At 40.4% G+C, this 22,284-nt stretch overlaps 1 protein-coding gene across 1 annotated transcript; it reads left to right on the top strand.

Annotated features, from left to right (window-relative positions):
- Positions 1–2,340: 2,340 nt before the first annotated feature.
- tmpob (thymopoietin b) lies at positions 2,341–12,810 on the top strand. Its single transcript, XM_034176140.1, has 6 exons — positions 2,341–2,933; positions 5,232–5,349; positions 6,598–6,753; positions 7,795–7,904; positions 8,019–8,116; positions 10,915–12,810. Exons 1-6 carry the CDS (start codon positions 2,700–2,702, stop codon positions 11,300–11,302), a joined length of 1,104 nt encoding a protein of 367 aa, XP_034032031.1. The 5' UTR covers positions 2,341–2,699; the 3' UTR covers positions 11,303–12,810.
- Positions 12,811–22,284: the final 9,474 nt, after the last annotated feature.

Consider the following 22,284-nt stretch of genomic DNA (forward strand, 5'->3'; position numbering starts at 1 on the left):
TTAAGTTTCCCCCTAAAACATCATGAGATGACACCACACTATAGCGGTGCTAGATGGCAGTAAAACAGAGTGGCGCCGTTGTTCCATTGTCTGGGGAGAACCCTGAATTTGTACCTCATAGAGCGCCACTTCTTTACACAATCATCAGCCTCCAAACCAAGGATATGGTATGTACAATTTCCTCTATGAATTGGTCATTTGAGCGTCTTTTTCCATCTCCATGTTGTAAAGTTGGTCAAATTTGCCGACTTTTCTGCGAAATGTATTTGATCCATGATCGAAATGTAACTGGCGGGCACACTGCATCTCACGCACAGCTGATCACACTGAGTTTTCTATTTTCATATGTCACACCTCTGTGGATCAAAGCTGTTCACATGTGAATGTCCACTGCTGCTGGAGGTTTTTTCCACACTTGGCTCAAAGTCCCGCTTCTGTAAACTGCCGCCTGGACGACACGAGTCGGCCCTCAGCGCCACGGAAAAAAACAAGGCTGATTGCGCTCCTGCAAATCCCCCCCACCGCTGCATACAAATACACAGTGATCAAGTATTACTTCCTCAAAACCTTTGAACCAGCTCTGCAGCTCCTCCACAAAAGCGCCCACAAACCAGCTTCTGTACTGTGGTTGAACGAAGTCGAACTAAACGCTAACGTTACAAAAACTAAGCAAACGATTAAAAAACAGTCAAGAACTACAGCAAAATGAAATACGGGTGAACTGAGGTTTTCAGCGGCATTCATTCAAGTTTTTCAACAGTTTAAAAATCCTGATGAAGCGCCACCTGCAGGAACAAAGCTGCGCAAAGGTTAAACAATGCCAACGAAAGTCATTGAAAGTCCAGATTTCTTGTTTCGTTTGTGCTTCGTTGCCCTTCGTTAAGTGCCGTGTGACCTGGCCTTTAAGCGGTTTGGTTTGTCACACCCAGGGATATGTGTGAAAATTAACATCATATTACAGTGCAGGCAGCAAGCACAATTTTAATAATCACCGGCCCTGAATTATGGCCTGCCTCGTTTAGGTCCCATGCCTGAGTACTGTTTGAAAAAAATAAATGTCCGGTCTTTCAATCAAAGAAATACAGTACCCACTTTCATCGAATCGGCAAGTGTCAGTGCTGAACCTCATTTCGTACCTCTGATACAGGGCACATCCAGACTGCTCTGTCCGGTACATGCAAGGGGTTTTTAATAAAAATGCATTGCAATCAGACAGGATGTTTTGTCCGATGTGAAAACCATACAAAAGCATTGAGACTTTTGCTTTTGTCCGGTGAGTGAGAATATTGGGTTTGACGGTTTAGGCGAGTTTTAAATGGCAAATGGACTGCATTTATATAGCGCTTTTCCATCTGCAAAGCGCTTTACAATGATGCCTCACATTCACCTCGATGTCAGGGTGCTGCCACACAAGGCGCTCACTACACCACGGGAGCAACCCAACTATGGGTTTGAGACCAGAGACTCCTTGGTTCAAATCCCAGCCTGACCGGAAAATCACTAAGGGCCCTTGGGCAAGGTCCTTTATCCCATAGTTGCTCCCGTGGTGTAGTGAGCGCCTTGTGTGGCAGCACCCTGACATCGAGGTAAATGTGAGGCATTATTGTAAAGCGCTTTGCAGATGGAAAAACGCTATATAAATGCAGTCCATTTGCCATTTAAAACTTTTTGTGCAAAAGTAGCAGGGGTGGTGGCCAAATGGTTAATGCGCTTGGTTTCAGTTCGGAAGGTTCTGGGTTCAAATCCCACCCCTGCCACATTTCTCCATGTAATGTGGAGTTGCGTCAGGAAGGGCATCTGGCGTAAAACCTGTGCCAAATCAACATACAGATCCACCTTGGATTTGCTGTGGCGACCCCGAGTGCAAACAAGGGAGCAGCCGAAGGGACTTACTATTTTTTGTGCAAAAGTGAAATTAATAATCTCAACATTATTTACCATCTACTTAAAGGCAAAAACACACACAAAACATTTTTTTATATACAGCTATATAAATTCAGGCGTTAAGGCGTTAAAGCGAGTTCAGTCTGCAGTTACAAACCTTCGGCCACCATCGTGTGGCTGCTTAAAAATCCTTTCCGACGCCATTATTTAAACGCATTGGAACCGGCTACGAACTAACATGTTTATTTATTTATTTATTTGAACCAAAATCTTGAAAAAATGTTAGTAAAGACAATGTTAGTAAAGGCGCTGTGATGTATGCAAAGCTGTTGTCTAAACCCATAAAACATCTGCCTGCAGCTGTCAGTTTCTTTGTCACTGTCGCCTGTTTGCGCCTCACTGACGGTAAACCAATCAGGTTGCGGCTTATTGGAGTCGTCGTACCAATAGCATGCTTCGTTGTTTTTCGGCCCTGTTGCGACCGCGGACAGACAGAAGCAAGCGGGCCGGTTGGAAGCTAAGCTAATTCAAATATTTTTCAAGATTTCACGCTTTTGCATCAGTTCTGTTTCTAAAGTACCTACGTATTTGATTCGGTTAAGACTAAACTCTCTGTGAGTAATTTAGCTTTAAGGCTAACACGCAGAAGAAGCTGTTTTTATTTACTTCAATCGTTTTTGACCTGCTAGCAGGGAGTAGGCGCCAGTCGTGTTTGACAACAGCGCTCGTCGTCACATTCTGTTGTTTGAAGCTGGTGAGCTAACCAGCTAATTTAAAAATAAAAATACTTCACATTATCCTTATTAAAAATAAACATGTCAGACTTCCTTGAAGACCCGTCTATTCTTACGAAAGATAAACTGAGGAATGCGCTTATAGCGAACAATGTGCCGCTTCCGAGCGGCGAGCATAAGAAAGAAGTGTACGTTCAGCTGTACTTACAGAACCTGACCGTCCTCAACGCCAAGAAGAATCCACCTGCAGACACCTTCTCCAGTGACGAAGACCTACCTGCGCCTGTGGTGGCCAACAAAAGCCGATCTGGAAGGGTAAGTCTTGGTTTGGAACCAAACCGCTCAGAAAACCAAGGAAATGTTAATACGTACGACGGCGTTTTAGGGCCACATTTGAGTGTTGTTGTATAAAGTTACAATTTTATGAGATAAAAAAAACGTAATTTCATAAGTTGAAAAAAAAAACGTAATATTACGAGAATAAAGTCGTAATATTACGAGAGTAAAGTCGTAATTTTATGAGAGGAAAAACTGCATCTCAAAATGAGCTATGTGGAGTGCTTTGTAAGTTGTATTTCAGTATAGGTTTTACAAATAAGGGAATACATCTTTTGGCCCATCTGCACCACATTATCATTAGTATCAGAACTTTGAAAAGAATATGCAGGAAAATGTGTCTATTCCGGAGGAGGAACCACACGGACTTCGCCTGTAATTCCGGCAATTAGTAGCTCCTGAAATCACCTCTTCTGTGGAGGAAGAGATGGCTGGCACTGGCAGTCTGCAGCGTTATCGCTTCTTGTATAAACTACTTTATTCTCATAATATTATTGAATTTTTTTCCTCATAAAATTACAACTTTATTCCCATAATATTACGACTTTATTCTTGAAGTCTTAAAAAAAACTCAATTTATTCAATTTATTGTCTGGCGGTCCGTGGCTCACGCGAGGGGTCAGTTTCAACAGAGTTCCGTGTCAGGAGCTCAACACTCACGGTGTAAACACATCTCCTGAAGTATGGACAATAAGACAAAATCGGGGCACAGCAGTCCATCACAGGTGCTACACCTCATCTAGATAACCCTCTCAACTTGGGAGAGCGTATAATTATCATAATCGCCCGTGAACTTGCTAAATTAACGCCATTCACATCCTCGATTTGCCATTGTTTACATGTGCTGTGAAACAGCGGAACTCTGCAGGCACTGCGGTGCATTCTGGGAAGCACAAGGGGCCACCAGGGGCATTATGGGAAATGCTGAAACACCGAATGTGGCCCTAAAAAGCTGTCATAAATACATGACACGCACAAAGCTCAAATTAAGTAACATTTAGGATAACTTATTGTGTTTTACCTTTTCGAGAGCTTAATTTACATTTTAATTACAGTCTTACAATTTTTAAGTCCCTTGTATGGAAATATTTTTAAGTCCCTTGTATGGAAATATCTCCAGATCGGCTTCTTTTTTGAAAGAAGCATTAACCGCTGAAATTTATAACTATCATGTTGTGGTAAATGGTTATCTTGTTTTTGATTGGGAATGTAAATATGATTTTGTTGTTTTGTAAGGGGTTTTGTTGGTTTTGTTTGTTTAGAATAAGTAGTAGTAGCAGTAGTAGTAGTATTTTGTGAAATTGCTTTGAATGTGGTGTTTAGCTAATTTTCTTTTTTAAAGAATTTATAAAGGAAAAGTATAATTCAGGAACTGATATCAAAGTATGAATACTGCTACCTGTATTGCTTCCAAAACATAAGGTCACCGGTTCAAGGCCACCTATGCTCTATTCTCCATGTACACTTGGAGTTGCTTCAGGAAGGACATCTGGTGTAAAACCTGTGCCATATCAACATGTGGATCCATATCTGATCCACTGTGGCAGCGCTGTGCAAAAATAAATCATTTATATATGAAATGGTTGTCGTGACAAGTTAGAGTTAAGGTTTCAGACATTTTAAATGATCATACAAGATGTATAAGTAAGTTGCTCGGCTGCTGTTCCTTCTTTGTTTTTCACTTGGGGTCACCACAGCAGAGCCATGGTGGATCTGCATGTTGATTTGTCACAAGTTTTATGCTGGATGTCCTTCTTGATACAACTCCAGTTTGAACCGGGAACCTTCTGCACTGAAACCAAGCGCAATAAACACTTAGCCACCACCCCTGCTATCATCACACAAAGGTTTTCTGATTAGTTGAAATGTATGTAGAGACGTCTTAAATTATAGTTGTTACTCATCACATTGTTGTCGTAGATGTTGTAAACTGTCTCTTTTCGGTCACGACTAGTTCAAATGTGTTTGTTAATATCACAAATATAATAATGGCTAGTGAAGTAAAATCCTTTATATATTAAAATACATTTTTTATAATTATTTTTATTTAACTTGAGACATAATAAAGAGAGGCATCTTTATCCACCCCACCCCCCCCCCCCCCCACAAAAAAAAAAAAAACTGGGAGTTGCAGGGTGTGATACAAGCAGTGTTATTAAAAAAAAATGAAAATTACATACATGTAAAGAATAAAAATTTCTGTAATAAATGCATATCTTCCATTTATGAATGGCTTTTTAATCCTTTTGTGTTAATACAGTGTTATTTTCCCCACAGAAAGCTACTAAAAAGACAGACAAACCTCGCACAGAAGAGGTGGAAGTGACATATCTGACTGATGAAGATTTGAAACAGCAACTGGCAAAGTATGGTGTGGAATCAGGACCTATTGTGGGTGAGTTCTTTTTGGAAAGAGTCTCAAGTAAGGAGTCATCCATATCATTGTCCACTGTGTAGAGCTGAAGCAAATAATTAGATTCTAAAACTTCCATGGTTTATCATTCACAGATCCAGCTTCTCAAATATGACATTTGGTGAATTTTGCTAGTTTGGTATATAAAACATGTTTAGTAAATGTTATAAAGGCTGTAACAGTTTGCAGAGCCCAAAATGTTTTGTCCAACAAAAGGTCTAAAATAAACAGAAGACCCGGTGTCGCAGACCAAACAGTCCCCCCTAAAAATCAGTCTGCCCTGTCTTCACTGTGCTTGCGTCATCTCGGAGCGTCGGCAGTATTTCACCGATTATCGGCTCGTTTCTGCTTAAAATTGCCTATCTCAGCGACATATCTGAAGCTTTTGTACAATAATCATTTCCATATAAATTCAGCATTATTTCATAATAAAAGATGGAGGAAGTGATCAGAGCGCAGCAGTCATGACGAGTTGCTCCGGCTGTGTTCACTGCACCTCCGTCTTTTCAAAGGGTCAACGATTATCGCCTCATTTCTGTTTAAAACGGCTTGTTTCTGTTTAAAACTGACTTTAGAATGATTTAAGAGGTTTTACTTTGTCATATGATGGTTAATAATCCCATTAATCCATTTGATCGCTTTGGGTGAAGAGACTCCGCCTCAAACGAGCTGCTACGCTGCCAAATGACGCGTGCGCAGTGCAGGCAGGACAGACCAATTTTTAATGGGGGACCGTTCGGTCTGCGACACTGGCAAATCGTCACTTTGGATGTTTTATTGCCCATAGAAAGCTTGTATTTCCTGTCTAAATTAATTGAGTTGTTAGTAAAATTGCAATAGTGGCTGATTAATTTCAAGTGTTAAAGTAAGAATTTTAGCTCTACACGTTTTATGTGTGGTGCTCCAATAAGATGATGTTTATTGTCAAATGTGGCAAAAATAAGTGGTTACATTGAAATACATTATTTTGACCATTGAAATTAGCTTTTGTTCAACATGGTAATGTAGTAAAAACACATTCATGCATAATCTTCACTAATGAAACACCACATTGTTAAAAATACATACAAGGTCTGTCCAAAAAGTAACGGACCTTTTTATTTTTTTCAAAAACTATATGGATTTGAAATCTATAAAGTTTTTGAAAAAAATAAAAAGGTCCATTACTTTTTGGACAGACCTCATATGGAAAATAACTATGCATATATTTCCTCTTTTTGCTTTCTTCAGCCTCCACCCGTAGGCTGTACGAGAAGAAGCTTCAGAAGCTTTTGGACCAGCCTGCAGTTGAACCTGAAGCTCCTACAGATCTCACAGTTCTGCCAAAAGTGGACAGCAATCAGAATGGCAACACAAATTCTGACCAGTACAGCGACAAGGAAGATGGTGAGCTATGACAACAGATAACTAGTCACAACTATTTTTGCTGGACGGTTTGTTGTCTTAGCAGTAATTTCAGTAAACAATATTCTCTTCATTGTAGACTGTTTTATGCAACTGATAATGCAATTACACCACCCACAGTGAAACTCCAACATAGAGAGCAGACAACAACCAAAAATTGTAACAGAAATCATCCTAATTATTAAAATTTGTCATTATCTCGTGCACTTTGTCTGTTAACTCGGACAGCCCTTATTAGAGCACATACTGCTTCTAAATGCCAATGGTCTACTGACACTAAGAAGTAAAACAAAAACCCTTAACGTTTTCACACAATGTACAGTGACCTCTGTCCAAAAATATATGCACATCCATGATTGAGGAATCTAGTTGTGTCTAGACCAATGAACCGTGGACACTCATTCAGGTGACACACATTCATAACAAATTTATCACAATATCAGGGCTCAACAGTAATGCTTGTCTGCTCAACATTGGCCAGTGAATGGTGCTATCGGACGAGTGCTCCATACCCCTCTGTTGCCCGACATGGCAAGTTAATTTTTAGACGTATTCAGAATGAATGTTGTTCCAAAGTCAATGTATTTTTGTGATGTTCTTGGGGCAGTAAAGACATTTTTCAGGTCAATTGATTTAGGATAAATGAAACCCAATGTTCTAAATCTGCACATTTCCTCCCTCATCTAGTCTCATATGTACAGTGTCATTGGAGTGAGCAGGCACAGCTCAGCATTCAGCACAGAGCGCAAATGATTTATTTGCACATTGTCACACTACTTCACAGTAAATACGCAACACACCTCCATTTTAATCACACACATCATCAGAAATGCAGTTGGTGTGTCAGAGTGCAATGCCAGTGCAAAAATAATAGGTGAGATGGTTATCAGAATAACTCTGTAAAACCTTTTTTTTGCAACAGGCTGTGGGTGATTTTGTTTAGTTTTTTGACAACTATAGGAATGACTGATTCCAATTTCTAATTCCTTTTCTCTCGATTTTGTCTTGTTTGTTTTTTATCAGATGACATTGCTGCCCCAGAGCTGGAGCCAATTCCTGTAGTGGAGAAGCCCGTGCGAAGCAGAGGGAAAACTCCTGTCACTGTTAGGACCAGCAGCAGGCGACACACAAAGGTGATTGGCACTTCCTTCCATACGTAGCCAAGTAATGGCAGTAGTAGTCCTTTTTTTTTAATATGTTTATAGGATGATTATTGTTAGTTACTATTGCTGTTGCTTCATTAACAGCTGGTGGAGAATCTTACCGAAGAGACCTCGAAGAAGACAGGGGAGAGTGTTGTTGAAGATATCCTTGCCAATGAAATTAGTACACCAACAGGCATCAGGTAATAACATTACCCCCTCCCTCTGCTTGTTTTAATGTGTCATTGAGTAGAGTATAGACTTGGGCTGCAGCAAATGATTGTTTTCATAATTGTGCCGATTATCATAACAAATAATCAATTAGTTGGGTGATTAATGCAGTGATTACTTTATTCTCTGGACTATAAGTTGCACTGGAGTATTAATTAAGGTGCAGTGACACGAGCATGTCCTTGATTCACGCATTGCACGACCTGCATCGTGCTGGAGAGTAAACTCATCTTTAACTGGTGTAGACTGAACGTGAGAGGGGTGCCGGTGCGTGCTATTGCGTACAGAATTTTAAAATGTTAAAAAAAAAAAATCTTTCACGCACAAATGTCGTGCTACGTGGCACGATCTAATCACCAACACGATGTGCAGCTCGTCAAGTGGAGTAAAGAAGTGAACAGAGCTGGTGATGTCAGCGCATCACATCACAGCGCAGCTCATCTGAACGATTATAACAAGAAGTTAAATCTGTTATAAACATACTTTAACAGCTGCACACAAGAAGGAAAGAACACACAACTGACAGTATAAACATGACAAATAATTACCTTTTTAGACGGCTCAAAATGCTTTATCCAGCTCATTCGCACGCGTACGGCACCAGCTGAAGCTTCCTCTGTGATTCAGGAAGCGATTCGAGCCGTTTTTACCGGCCAATTTGCAGAGAAAATGATTAATCCGCCACAAAATAATTATTTTATGTACACAGCATCCAGCACAGAGCATGTGGCAGCCACTAGAACAAAGAACTGTGTCCAGCTGTGATCACAGTGGGTGAGATCATCACAACGACGTGCGTGCTAGTGCGTGAATCAAAGACATGCTTGTCACTGCACCTATAGTTGCATCTGTCCAAAAAATGAAAGGGGGGAGGTGGGGGGTTGTTAAAAAATAAATATATATTTAGTCTACATGAAATATAAACTTCCCAGCTTTCCAATATTCTGTTTATGCAAATCTCAATATGGTAGTGTGGTTAGGTCAGCAACACTACTGGTTGTTTTTGGTGGTAAATACTATATCAAAAGAAGCAGTTCAATGAATATCTCCGGACTTTTGTCTACCCAAGTGATGAAGCCACAACTAAAACAGTTGTATGCCATGGTACGAATTACCAACATGGGATGCTCAGTGCACCAGTGTGCCTTCTTGATATTTAAGTTAGACATTTATGTCTTGTCTTTAATCAGTAGTATGTTGAAGAAAGTACTAGCTTTTCAGTTTCATGAAAACCTGATTACTTTGTCAAGTTAGAATCTACAAAGTTTGTTTATTTTTATCCTCAACATGTTTGCTTTGTGGAATTGTTTAGGTCTGAAGTGGGGGAACTGATTGGGGAAACGAGGCCTTCTGCATATTAGTCATCCTTGTTTTTCATTGTTGCAGGTCTCACAGTTATACTCAAAAATTGCAGCTAACTAGATGACTGCTTTTAGAACACTAGCTGTGGCATTTCCTCGAAGCTTCATTTAACATTGTAGTACATATGCCAGGCCTGTGTGTGGCGCTGTAACATCCCCAGAAAAAGAAACAGAAGAAGACTAGAGCATGCATAAGCCATGTAAGCACACTCTCACAAGCACCACGAGCTTAGCTTATGGCAAGCTAAAAGTGGATGCTCTCGTTATGGCCGAACAACTGTCCAGTTTCTGGGTATTCTGTGTTAGTACACACCTGCAGCCGACATGCTTGATGAATTCCTGCGCAAAAAGTAGTTCCCAAACAATGCTGTACTTGATATGACAGTGCATTTTCATGGGTAACAAAAACATCAGGACTATATTTGGCACAAGAACTTGTGTATCACGTGTCGTTTTACGCCCAAATCATTGTAAGTCAATATACTAACACTCATCCAGCAACATCTTCTCATGTCGGCATATCACAAGCTAGTGGCGTTCATGAGAGTGTGGCGAAAGTAGTCCGGCAAGTTCAGTCTGTGGGCGCGAGCTATCCCACAATTCCAAAATAGCAGAGATGTTGGTCCAGTGAGAGCGGCACTCTGAGCAGGGTGCCGTGTAAGCGCTAATCAAATTAGCACAATAGCTACAGCTAACACCGTTTCGTCCGCTGCCTGCTCTCTGCTCTACGTGGGGGTGGCTCCCTCTCTCTGCCCAATGTGAACAGTTCAGCACTGCCCTCACAGCTCCGTCCCCAGCCACACTCCACTCTTGCTTTTGTGTTTTGCTCAGACTCGCACTGAGTGTTTCGCTGTTTATTTTCGCTTTTTTTGGGTAACACACAACGCTTCATAAACACGGTAACTCAAATAAAATAATAATAATAAACTGACTGTGAGGCTTGCATGTTCAACCTCCAGCTGAAATGCATTGACTGAATCGCAAAGAAAGAGGGCTAAAAAAAAATTACACAGGGACCCAGTTCACCAACCTTAAAAAAAAAAAAAAAAATTTAAATGGATAAATTTTACAAGTTGGGAAAACAAAAAACAGAAAGCCACATCACATCGCCATTTCAGCAAAATGTCAAGACTTTGGCTGAACTCCTGACACCAGGAAAGATCCAAAACTTATAAAGATGTGTAAAAATAATTACCCCGGAAAACAAAGGGATACACTAAATTTGACAGTCTGCATGATGATGCATCAACATTGTGCCATTGCTTAGGGAGGGGCCTGGTTTGTTGATGATGTTTAAAACGCAAAGGTACTTTTTATCCTATTACTCGAATAATCGATTACTAAAATAATCGATAGCTGCAGCCCTAGTGACGTTACAGTAAATTGAATTATTTATTTTTTCTTTCTAGTGCAACCTGCAGGCGGCCAATACGAGGGGCAGCTGGTCGGCCATTAAAACCCACTGATTACTGGCTGGAAAAGTCCCGCCTTCAGCACAGAGTTCAAATGGAGAGTCGCACTTACTCAGAGACTTTCTCCAGAGGGGGCAGCACTGTCTCTTCCAGCAAAGTGCCCGCCAGGCGAGGCTACTTGTCCATGTTGCTGAAGCTTCTGTTCCTTGTCGTGGTGGTTGGTTCTCTCTACTATGTTTACCAGAACCTTGATGCCGATCAGATCAGCGCACTTAAAAGCCTCCTGGACAGCGTCGTCGTCCCCATCCAGGGCGCTGTGGACCGCGCAGCCACCTACCTGGGTTTCAGCAACAGCAGCACTGCTGTGAAGAGCACCAGCAAATAAAAACCCTCAGTAATCCCTCGCCATGCCCACATCACGTCAATGCCATCTGGGACAGCACAACACAACCCAAGCAGTAAACCCAGCTCACCTGTGCTTTCTTTTCTTATAACATTGGACATTTGTGGAAACAGTTTTCAGTGGGAACGATGGACACACTCCTGTCTTGATTCCATTATTCCTCCCAACACAAGGGGGAAGCATTGTCAAACAGCTGCTTCTGCTGACACTCTTTAGTGGTAGCCAGAAGAGACCCATTTTAATGTTTATTTTAATCTGTGAATTGTTTGTGTCTTTGTGTGTGTATTTAGCCCTTATACGTAGAAGTGAGAGCAGAATGGAGCGTTTTCATGTATGGCTATAGTTTTTGGAAGTCATATTGTAGGTTTTCATCGCTGTGAAGGGTGTCTTTCGGATGGTGACGTGCCTCGATGCCCTGGGCCCTTTACATCCTTCCAGTTTTGCAGCACAAACTCTGAATAACAGAATGTTCTATTTTCCTCTGTAGTTCTAACGTTACGTAGACTGACTAGTTATTTTTGGTGCTCAAGTTTATTCAGCTCGAACCTGGTCCGTTCATGGAGGCGGCATGCGGTGTTATCAGGTCATTTCACCAAATGAGGAAAATTGGCTTATTAAGTGACTGACAGTTGCATAAATCCCAGTATAATCATGGCTGAAATGCTAATTGTGGTTATTTTGCTTTTTCTTGCTTTTAATGTTGATCGACTGACACTCATTACTGTATTTTTGCCATCTTGTATCAGCATCTTTATGGTTTAATATTCAGCTAACATGCACCTCGAAACTGTTTTTAGTACTAATGCGCTGTCATTTATTTTATAATTACTTCCCAAGCAATGAAATGCATCTTACAACAATTATATGTTGTTGATTCCCCCCGCCGCCAGTGTGTCCATGAGTTCACATGCTTTGGGTTTTAGTGCTCGGTTGTGTTCATTGTTTTTAATTAGACATATGCAGGACTGGCATTGCAGTGCACCCACATAGCCCCATCATGACTGCATGTGTCCACACATGGCAGAGCTGCACGGAAGATGCATGGAGAACGTTTACTTTTTTGGGACACTTAATCCAGGTGTAATGTTCTTTTTTTCTGTCCTAAGGACTGTTTCTCTGCAAATTACCAAAAGTGATGGTGCAGGTTCGTCTGAAGGGGGTCATCTGCCCAAAGAGGCCCACTGAAGACACTTTCTCTGCATGTGGCGGAGGGGGTAGTTGGTAGGGGGCTGAATCTGTGGTATCAATGTTTGTATTTTGATATTTTTCTAATGTGGTTTCTTCTACTTTTTATAGTGTGTTTCAAGGTATCATTGGAAAGCAATATGTCATATGATCTTAATCTGAAACTTGCTGACTCAGCAGAAGTGAACGTCATCGGGCAGCTCTCCCTCAGTGGACAAAAATTCTTCGGGCTTATGTGGGGAATCTGTTTAATGATGATAATGTAGCCAGTGTATCATGAAATAAACTTGGTTCTTACCAAATGCCTTCTTGTTTGTGTTTTTGCTGTATACCCAGGGGCCCAAAACAGATCCCCACCCATCAGAAGGTAGACAGTGTGCTGTAAAAAGTAAGGCCCCTACTAATCACATCTTCGTCTAGAAACATTGATGGGGGACAACACTGAACAAGCTGCTGAAAGTTTTACCTCTGCCAACTAACTTGGAGGAGGTTATGTTTTTGCCTCTGAACAGTGTGGAGTCCACAATTTTTCATATATCATGAAATTTTTGCTGAAGATTCATATCCTAATAGGCAAAAACTGATTCAATTCCCAAGGTCAAAAGTCAGGAAAATCCCTCCAACATTGAATTTTCAAAAATTCATCTCTGTCAAAAAAAAGATTATATATTTATAATATTTGAGAGTGTCCTTTATCGACTGACAAAATTTGATCCAGGTCTGGCCCAGATTACATATTTTGTGGCCATTTAGATTTAACATTGAAAACCCCATTTAATGTATATTTTACATTATATATTAAACATGCCCCAATCATTAATATTTGAAAGTGAAGTGAAGACTGGCACTATCACCTGACAAAGTTTGATCCGGATTGTGGATTTTGTGGACATTTGAATTTAATATTGAAAAGCCCATTTGATGTGCATTTTTCATTATATCTCAATCAAAAGTGCATCAGTCATTCTCATTTTTTGGTTATGAATTTACCTACACCACCAAAATTGGATGGAGGTTCCAATTTTATGCCTGTTTGTTTTCAGGTTAGTCGGAAACCAAGTGCTAAAAAGCAGTGACAAATTGTGCATAGCAGAGATAACCAATGTTCTGTGAAAAGTATCTGAAAAAGAATTCAGAAACCAAAAAAGAAGCCTGACAACATTGCCATTATGCGCTGTCTTGCTTGTGGAACATCAGCGGCACCCTATGAAACACCATAGTCAGTCTGCCTGTCTACTGGGACGGAATGTGGTTGGAATGGGACCACTGGGACTTGGGCCACGATGGCAGCCTGCACTGCTCCTTCTACAAGGCCCTCATATCTCTGGTAGCTTTCACGCGTGTTGAGCGCTCATCATGGCTGCCATTGGAGCTGTGGTGATGGGCTCAGCTGGGACCCTGTTCTTCCACAACTGGGACCAGGTCAAAATGCTTTCTGGTGCTCTGTTGTGTCTGCAATCCTGCTGCTGGTTCCCTTGGTGTGGATGTGCCATCACACCAATCAGCCACCAGGGAGTGCTGTTCTGCTGCGGCGAACCTGGGGCCCAGTGCTATACCTCCTCGGCTGGATGTCCTTTGCCCTGATGCTTATCGGGGGCACGTTTCTGGCCTCCAGTTGCCTCACTTTTGAGAAGGAAGTGCAGCTGGATGTTTAGGAGGTTCACCAGGTCAACAGGACGACCTTCACAAAACCTCTCTGATGTGGAACTCAAGAATTGGAGTATTTTATTTCTGTAATAGAAGAACTGCACTGTAAAAAGGACTTGTAGTTAGATCATAATTTTACAAATCTGACTAAGTGAGAGAGTCTTTGAAACATCTTGTTTTGAATCATATATGAGATTAAACTTTTTTTTTTTTGATTCACCAAAAGATTTTCATGCTGTTTTGTTATTTGAAAAAGATGTAACTTTGTCATACTAGTAAAATTCTCTCATTTCAAGAAATCTCTCTTTAATTTTCATTTGTTCCATTGGTAGATTTTTTTTTTTCTTACTTCTTACAAGCCAAAACCTTTTGTAACTCACATAAAAACTGAGTTATACAGTTGATTAAATGATCCATAAAAACATTTTTCTTGTTACAGAAAAAAATCTCAGTGACTGTAAGACTCTTGTGCACGTTCACATGCATGATCTCCACCATCACAATTTAATATAAATGGTCAGAGACACGTCTTTAATAACAGCGGAGCCAAAAGGTTTTGTTTTCTTGGTGGGAAGTGGGGGCGGGGCATGATTATTTAATGGTGTAGACTGACTGATGTTATAATAAATATGAATAATAAAATTGTTTAGGTGCCTGCATCACACCAGAAAACTCATTAAATCTGTGCTTGGGTCTCCCATGTGCCTTCTTTTAGAAAATTCTCTGAGCCACTTCACCATGGAGCTGGATTTACTTTGTCCAAATACTTATGGCTTCTGAAAATGAAAGAACTAAGGCGAGGCTTATGCAGTACAAATTTCATGGCAAGAAACTGCTTGTAAGGTGATTGTCCAATTACATATGCCCTCAGAAAATGTAAATGATGGATAAAAGTGGCCATATTTGCTAAATTGTTAAAAAAAAAGAAAAGAAAAGAAAATAGGTGTGCTAAAATCCAACATAGGCAGGTGTGTTTTATTAGTTCAAGTTAGTGATACACTTCTTCACTGGTTTGCAGTCACTGTGTCACATGAAAAAGAAAGTATTGAAAAAGAGGTTCTTTGTTCATGTTAAATTTGTCTTTGTTAGGCAGGTCTGCAATAACATTCAGCAGCACAGAGGTCATCTCAGCTTCACTGAAGTCCTGCTATGTACTGTTTCTCTCTGTGCACTTAAAACAAGTGATTTCACTGATTAGCTCGTCTACCTGCCTGAAGAGTTGAACTAATTAGAATCAGCTGGTTTAGTGAGTGGATGGAACAAATATGTGGCGGTTGGACTTTTACTCACTGAAGCTGATTATCTATCGACTGCATACTCACGTCTAAATAAGTAAGTCCCTTCGGCTGCTCCCTTGGTTGCACTCAGGGTCGCCACAGCAAACCCAAGGTGGATCTGCATGTTGAATTGGCACAGGTTTTACACCGGAAGCCCTTCCTGACAAAACTCCACATTACATGGAGAAATGTGGCAGGGGTGGGGTTTGAACTGGAAACATTCCACACTAACCCACATCTGAATTCTGCATTTGATGGATTCAGTAGGTCACATGGAAGCTCCCTGACTCACTCATTCATTGTCAACCATTAACTCCAGTTAAGGGTCACGGGGGCTGGGGCCTGCAGCAGTCATAGGGCGTGAGGCGGAGTACACCTTGAGCAGGATGCCAGTCTGTTGCAAGGCCACATGTAGACACACACATCCACACACGCACCTATGGACAATTTAAAGTTTCCAGTTCACCTAACCTGCATGTCTTTGGATGTGGGAGAAAGCTGGATTGGATTGGTGAGAACATACAAACTCCACACAGAAAGGCCACATGTGGGAATTGATCCCATGACCTTCTTGCTGTGAGGCGTGCTGCCCGTAACATAGAAGCTATTTTTTTTTTTTAAAAAGAAAGAAAGAAAATGCAGTGTTTTTTTTTTTGTTGTTGTTGTTGTTTTTAAATGTTAAAAATTAATGTAAAATAGAAGGTGGGCTAAAATCAGTAAAAACCAAACTGATGTGTCTTATGTAAAATAAAGTGACACGTTAATAATCAAAATAGATGTGCTCTTTAAAGCGTGTTTGTAGCATATGTTAGTACGCAAAAGATGGTGTTGGAAAATAACACTGATTTTGTCACTGAATCTGTAAATTATTGATGGTCCCTAAACTCCTGTGATTCAGAGTTCATTATTATTATTATTATTATTATCATGGGGCCTTAAGTGGAGCAGCCGAAAGAAGAAGAAAAGGATTGGGGTTTTATTTTTTTATTTATTGGTGGACTTTGTAGCAGCTGAGCTCGGTGGCCGGAGGGGATTATGTGGTTTAAATCCAGCAGTCTGCAGGCACAGCGAGCAGAAAGACCGCTGAAAGGACGAGGATCACACTGACACCCAACAGGTACTGTTCCAACCCGGTCTCACAGCAAGTCGTGATTCTGCAGCACGAAATATACATTAATCTGTTGGTTTGTCATATTGTCACGAAAAGTGCAACATTTTCGTCATAGGAGCAGGAATTTATTCTAATTCATTCCGTGACTGCTGCACGTAATTAAAAGTGGATTGGGGGGGGGGGTATGGTTAGGGTTGGGGGAAGGAGTAGGGTTAGTAACAGTGAGTTTAAAAAAAAAAAGTCACGAATATTTGAATCATTTCGTGACGGGAGGACGAAAAAAAGTGTGTCTGAGGCCTGGAGCACGAGATCCGGTTTTTTGTCTCTCAGCGTGTTTAAATCTGAACATTAGGCTTCCTGTACAATGAAGCGGGTATTTCTCATTTTCAGTTTTTGTGGACATCAAGTGTGTTTTCGTAGAATGTAGAAATCATATATTTGTTGTCTGAATTCTGGGTCAGTGTGTGTCTGGATACAGATCATTTCCAATTTTCACTTCATGTCATGTTTTAACAGCTCTTACTATATCAGGGGAGATTCATATTAAGACACTTTTCTCTTAAAAAAAAACTGTGATTCATTATCTGATAATCCATGGTTGAGTAACATTTGTGTACGAGAGTTGCTGTGCTGCAGGTTGCTCTCGGAAAAGATCTTTTTAATCTCAGTCGTGTACCCATTTAAATAAACGAGATCTACTGGCTGCCTTTGTGGAAACGTGCACTGCAGGGCTGGTATGTTTTTTGTTTTTTTTAATCAGTACTTAAAATATCACCAAAATATGAAATCGGTACCATTAATTAATGGTACATGTTGTATGTGTACCTTTTTGTTTTAACATGTCAATAAAGATTATATATATTATTTGTACAAGTCTCAGAAGAGTAAAATGAATAAAAAAAATTAAAAAGTCTTTAAATCAATCAAAGTCAATGTAAATCGAAAAAATCAAATCATGACTTTTTAGGTAAAGGTTATTTTTAAAAAAATAACCAGTGCTGGGCCACAAACATACAAAATAATCATGTTTTTATTTGTATGAGAAGGTCAATTAGATTATGTAATAAAATTCAGCACTTCCTTTTTAAATTGTTTAATTTTTTTAACTTTATTGAGAATTAGCATTTGTACATACTAACAAACAAATGTCATAATCTATATTTATATCAAAACATGGGGCACTTAATTTTTTATACAGTGTTGTATGTTTGTAAATTACTTGAAGAACTATACTAAGGAAATGGGGTGATGTATTGTTCATATTCACAAAATAACTACCAAATACTCTAATTTGGCGCAGTGTATAGCTTTGTTCCTATTGTCCAGAAACTAAGGTTAACTAGGTTCAAGACATCTAACCAACTTTAGATTATAGCCTTTAAAATGCTTCAATTGAGTGCGTGTAAGACATGGGGGGGATTATTTGGTTTGAAAAGGTCTGTAGGTGTGTATTGAAATAGACATACAAGTTCATACACCCCAGATTAACATGACTCAAAAAACCTGTACATGCAATTATCTTGTAAATCTCCAAATAAGAGCATATAATGACGACAAGTGTTAAAATTTGGTGAGGATTGATACAACTGAGTTTTTTTGTTGTTTTGTTTTTTTTAACCCTCACAACTTTGTTGGTCAAGAAAACTACAGACTGGATGTTTCTAATGCACATGCCAATAGTGTTCCCAACACAAATGGCTGAAACTGCTAAACTGCCTAACTTTACCATCTACTCAATTGCCATAAAGAATGTAATCATTATTGAGCATTATTGAACATTTCATTATTGATAAATTACTGAGGTGCTACCTAGATTCACGGATTTTAACAGTATCTCACAAGGTGTGCTGACAAAACTCGTGATGTCTACTAGAAGCACAATCTGTTTATTTGATCCTATAACAACAAAATTGTTTAAGGATCTTTGGCCCATTCTTGGGCCGACTGTGCTGGACCCTTTCTTTAAACTTTGGATCTGTTCCAAATTGTTTTAAATCTGCCGTGGTTAAACCACTATTCAAGAAATCTAATCTTGATCCTGGTGTATTGAAAAATTATAGGCCGATATCAAATCTATCATTCTGCTCTAAAATTCTGGAAAAGGTGGTTTCACGGCAGCTTGTGGACTATCTTACTGAGAATGACCTTTTTGAGCCACTGCAGTCTGCTTTTAGAAGACGTCACTCCACAGAAACAGCACTTATTAAAGTAGTTCATGATCTTCTGCGAGCAATGGACTCGGATACTACTACAGTATTGGTGTTGTTGGATCTCAGTGCTGCGTTTGACACAGTTGATCATCATATTCTACTTGATAGGCTAGAAAACTGTTTCGGGATTACTGGAACTGCTCTTGCGTGGCTGACGTCTTATTTGTCTGGTCGTTCTCACTGTGTTTTGTGCAACGACACTACCTCTGACTTTAAGGGCATGAAGTTTGGGGTTCCGCAGGGATCCGTTCTGGGTCCCCTGCTTTTTTCCCTGTATATGGCACCCCTTGGGAACATTTTGCGGCGTTTTGGGGTTGCTTTTCATTGCTATGCTGATGATACTCAGTTGTATATGCCGATAGCTGCTGGAAAACCTGTCCACATAAAATCTTTACAGGATTGTCTCGCAGCAGTGAGAAGTTGGATGTCTAGCAAGTTTCTACTTTTGAACTCTGATAAGACCAGCAAGACATCGGCATCAATTTGATCAGCTGGCGCTTAGCCTAGGTTCATGTGTTATACATCATACTGACAAAGTGAGGAACCTTGGGGTAATTTTTGATCCTACGTTGTACTTTGACCTCCACATTAGGGACATTACGAGGACTGCTTTCTTTCATTTAAGAAATATAGCAAAGATTCATCCCATTCTGTCTATGGCTGATGCTGAGACTCTGATTCATGCGTTTGTCTCTTCTAGATTGGACTACTGTAATGCTTTGTTTTCTGGTTTACCACAGTCCAGCATCAGGGGTCTTCAGCTGGTTCAAAATGCTGCTGCCAGACTTCTGACGCGAAGCAGAAGGTTTGAGCATATTACCCGGTTCTGGAATCCCTTCACTGGCTTCAGGTCTCCTTGAGATCGGATTTTAAGGTATTACTATTGGCCTATAAAATTTTTCACGGACTGGCACCCCCCTATCTGGCCAGCCTGGTTGAGTCCTATGTGCCGGCAAGGGCTCTGCATTCACAGGGTGCAGGACTATTGTGTGTCCCGAGGGTGAAGAAAAGGTCAGCGGGTTACAGAGCTTTTCATCACCGCGCTCCAGCTCTGTGGAATGATCTGCCTGCACAAATACAACAGTCTGACTCTGTGGAGACTTTTAAAGCCAGGTTGAAGACACATCTCTTCTCCCTGTTTTATCATTAGTATTTTATTGTCTTTTATATATATATATATATATATATATATATATATATATATATATATATATATATATATATATATATATATATATATATATATATGTTTTATTTATTTTACTTCTTTTAATTTTTATGGTTACATTTTTTTATTGTATTTTAATCTTAATTTTATTCTGCTTTTAAATGCTTGTGAAGTGCCTTGAGGCGATTAGTCGTGATTTGGCGCTATATAAATTAATAAATTATTATAATTATTATTATTGACCCGACTGTGCCATTGGCAGAGAACCTTTCCAATGCTTATGCCAGAAAGATATCAAGAACTGCCAGAAAGATATCAAGTACAATGTGACAGCAGAGGTCAGACTGCATTCTAATTTCCAGGTGAAATGGGAAGCAGGGACATCTACAACAAATGCCTGGTTTCCATAGGAAAACCAAATGGAAAAAGAAAAGCCGCCTTGGTTACAGTATCAAACTGCTTTGAGAGTTGACTACGTCATCTGACTTCACAGAAATGCAAAGAAATTATTCCAACTCATGCCAAAAACAGAATTTGCCCATAGGGGAAAGGTGACTGTTGAGCACTCAGAACTGGTTTAACCTGCCATGGCTGGTCCACAGTCCAGAGACCTCTGGCGCCTCAGTTGAGAAACAGAAAATTCTGTAACAGTCATATTTTCCTCAAGTCACCTTTGTAGACCAACCAATCTAAAGGCGTGCAACTGGCTCCCTCGAGGTGTCTTGTGTGGGCGTGCTGCTTGAATATGGGGTATGGAACTGCTGCAATGCATGAGGCAGTAGGAGCTGTGTTCACATTCTCAGCATTACATTAGACCTGTTCCTGGGTGGGGGTTGGACTTCACCAGGGCTTGTCAATAATCCTGTCTGTGATGTTCATGGACAGGATTTCAAGGCGCAGTCAGAGATTGGAGGGTGTCCAGTTTGGTGACCTCAGAATTACATCTCTGCTTTTTCTGAAGGATGTGGTGCCATTGGCTTCATCAGACAGTGACTGCCGATTTGCACTGGGCAGGTTTGAAGCAAAGTGTGAAGCAACTGGGATGAGGATCAGGACCTCCATATCTGAGACCATGATGCTCTGTCAGAAAAGAGTGGCTTGTCCTCTCTGGGTGAGGGGAGAGTTATTGCCCCAAGTGAAGTTGTTTAAATATCTGTCTTGTTCATAAGTGGGGAGTAAGTTGGACTGTGAGATCGATGGACTGATTGGGATTGCATTTGGTGTCTTTCGGATGCTGTACCAGACAGTCGTAGTGAAGAAAGACCTGAGCCAGAAGGCCAGACTCTCTGCTTGCACTTCTAGCCTCGTCTATAGCTATGAACTTTGGGTAATGACCTAAAGAAGAAGGCTATGGATACAAGTGACGGATATGAAATTCCTTCATGGTGTATCTGGACTTATACTCCAGGACAGGGTGAGAAGCTCAAATTATCTGGGAGGAACTGTGCAAAGAAGCAGCAGCACTATTCATCAAAAGGAACCAGCTCAGGTCGTTGGGACATCTGGTGATTATGCCCCTTGGTCATCCCTTGGGAAAATCCAACTGGGAGGAGGCCCCTGGGAAAAATTAATCTTCAAAGGGAACAAAATTAGGTGTGCCAATCTTAAAGTATGAAAAGAAGAGTCTGAAGATGACTGCTGGTGGTTTACCAAAGAATTATTCCTCCCTTCCAGCCAACATGTGATGGCCTTTGAATGTTAATGCTAGACATCCATACCAGATCAATTAGTAATGAAGTGAAGAAAATAATGTGGGTGGATGCTACACTCAATTTTGATGTTCAAGGTCAAAATAGGTAAAAATGTCTGTTATTAAAAATAAAAATAAAAAAATTATATATAAAAGCCACCAGGAAACATATGAAGCACGACCTTAAGATTAACATAACCTTTCATGTTATGTTATGTTCAACATAATCTTACATAAACTGTTAACTGTACATATAAATGTAAACACTAAAATGTACGCATTTCTGTTCTTAATCATTTGTACTTTAACAAGGAATAACATGTTGTTCATTCGGCTGCTCCTGGTTTTGTTCGGGGTCACCACAGTAGATAACAGCCAGATCTGCATTGGTAATTGGCACAAGTTTTACGCCGGATGCCCTTCCTGACGTAACTCCGCTTTACAATTGCTACAGGATCCATTGCTATAATTACCTACTCTGTGGAATACTTCTACTGTACATGCCTGCAAAGAAATAAAATGAAACATGGTTATGGGGAGGTGATGGTCTAGGTGTTAAAGCGTTGGGCTTGAGACCAGAGGATCCTCTGTTCAAATCCCAGCCTGACTGGAAAAATCGCTAAGGGCCGTTGGGCAAGGTCCTTAAGCCCCTAGTTGCTCCCAGTGTGTAGTGGGC

The sequence above is a fragment of the Thalassophryne amazonica genome, chromosome 8 (assembly GCF_902500255.1).
Source record: "Thalassophryne amazonica chromosome 8, fThaAma1.1, whole genome shotgun sequence".
In the NCBI taxonomy this organism is placed as follows: Eukaryota; Metazoa; Chordata; class Actinopteri; order Batrachoidiformes; family Batrachoididae; genus Thalassophryne; species Thalassophryne amazonica.

What these genes read in the sequence shown, in the direction of transcription:
- tmpob (XM_034176140.1), top strand. Translation starts at nt 2,700, where the DNA reads ATGTCAGACTTCCTTGAAGACCCGTCTATTCTTACGAAAGATAAACTG. An exon ending in ACAAAAGCCGATCTGGAAGG is followed by an intron (nt 2,934 to 5,231) that starts GTAAGTCTTGGT and finishes TTTTCCCCACAG; the next exon opens with AAAGCTACTAAAAAGACAGA. An exon ending in AGTACACCAACAGGCATCAG is followed by an intron (nt 8,117 to 10,914) that starts GTAATAACATTA and finishes TTTTCTTTCTAG; the next exon opens with TGCAACCTGCAGGCGGCCAA.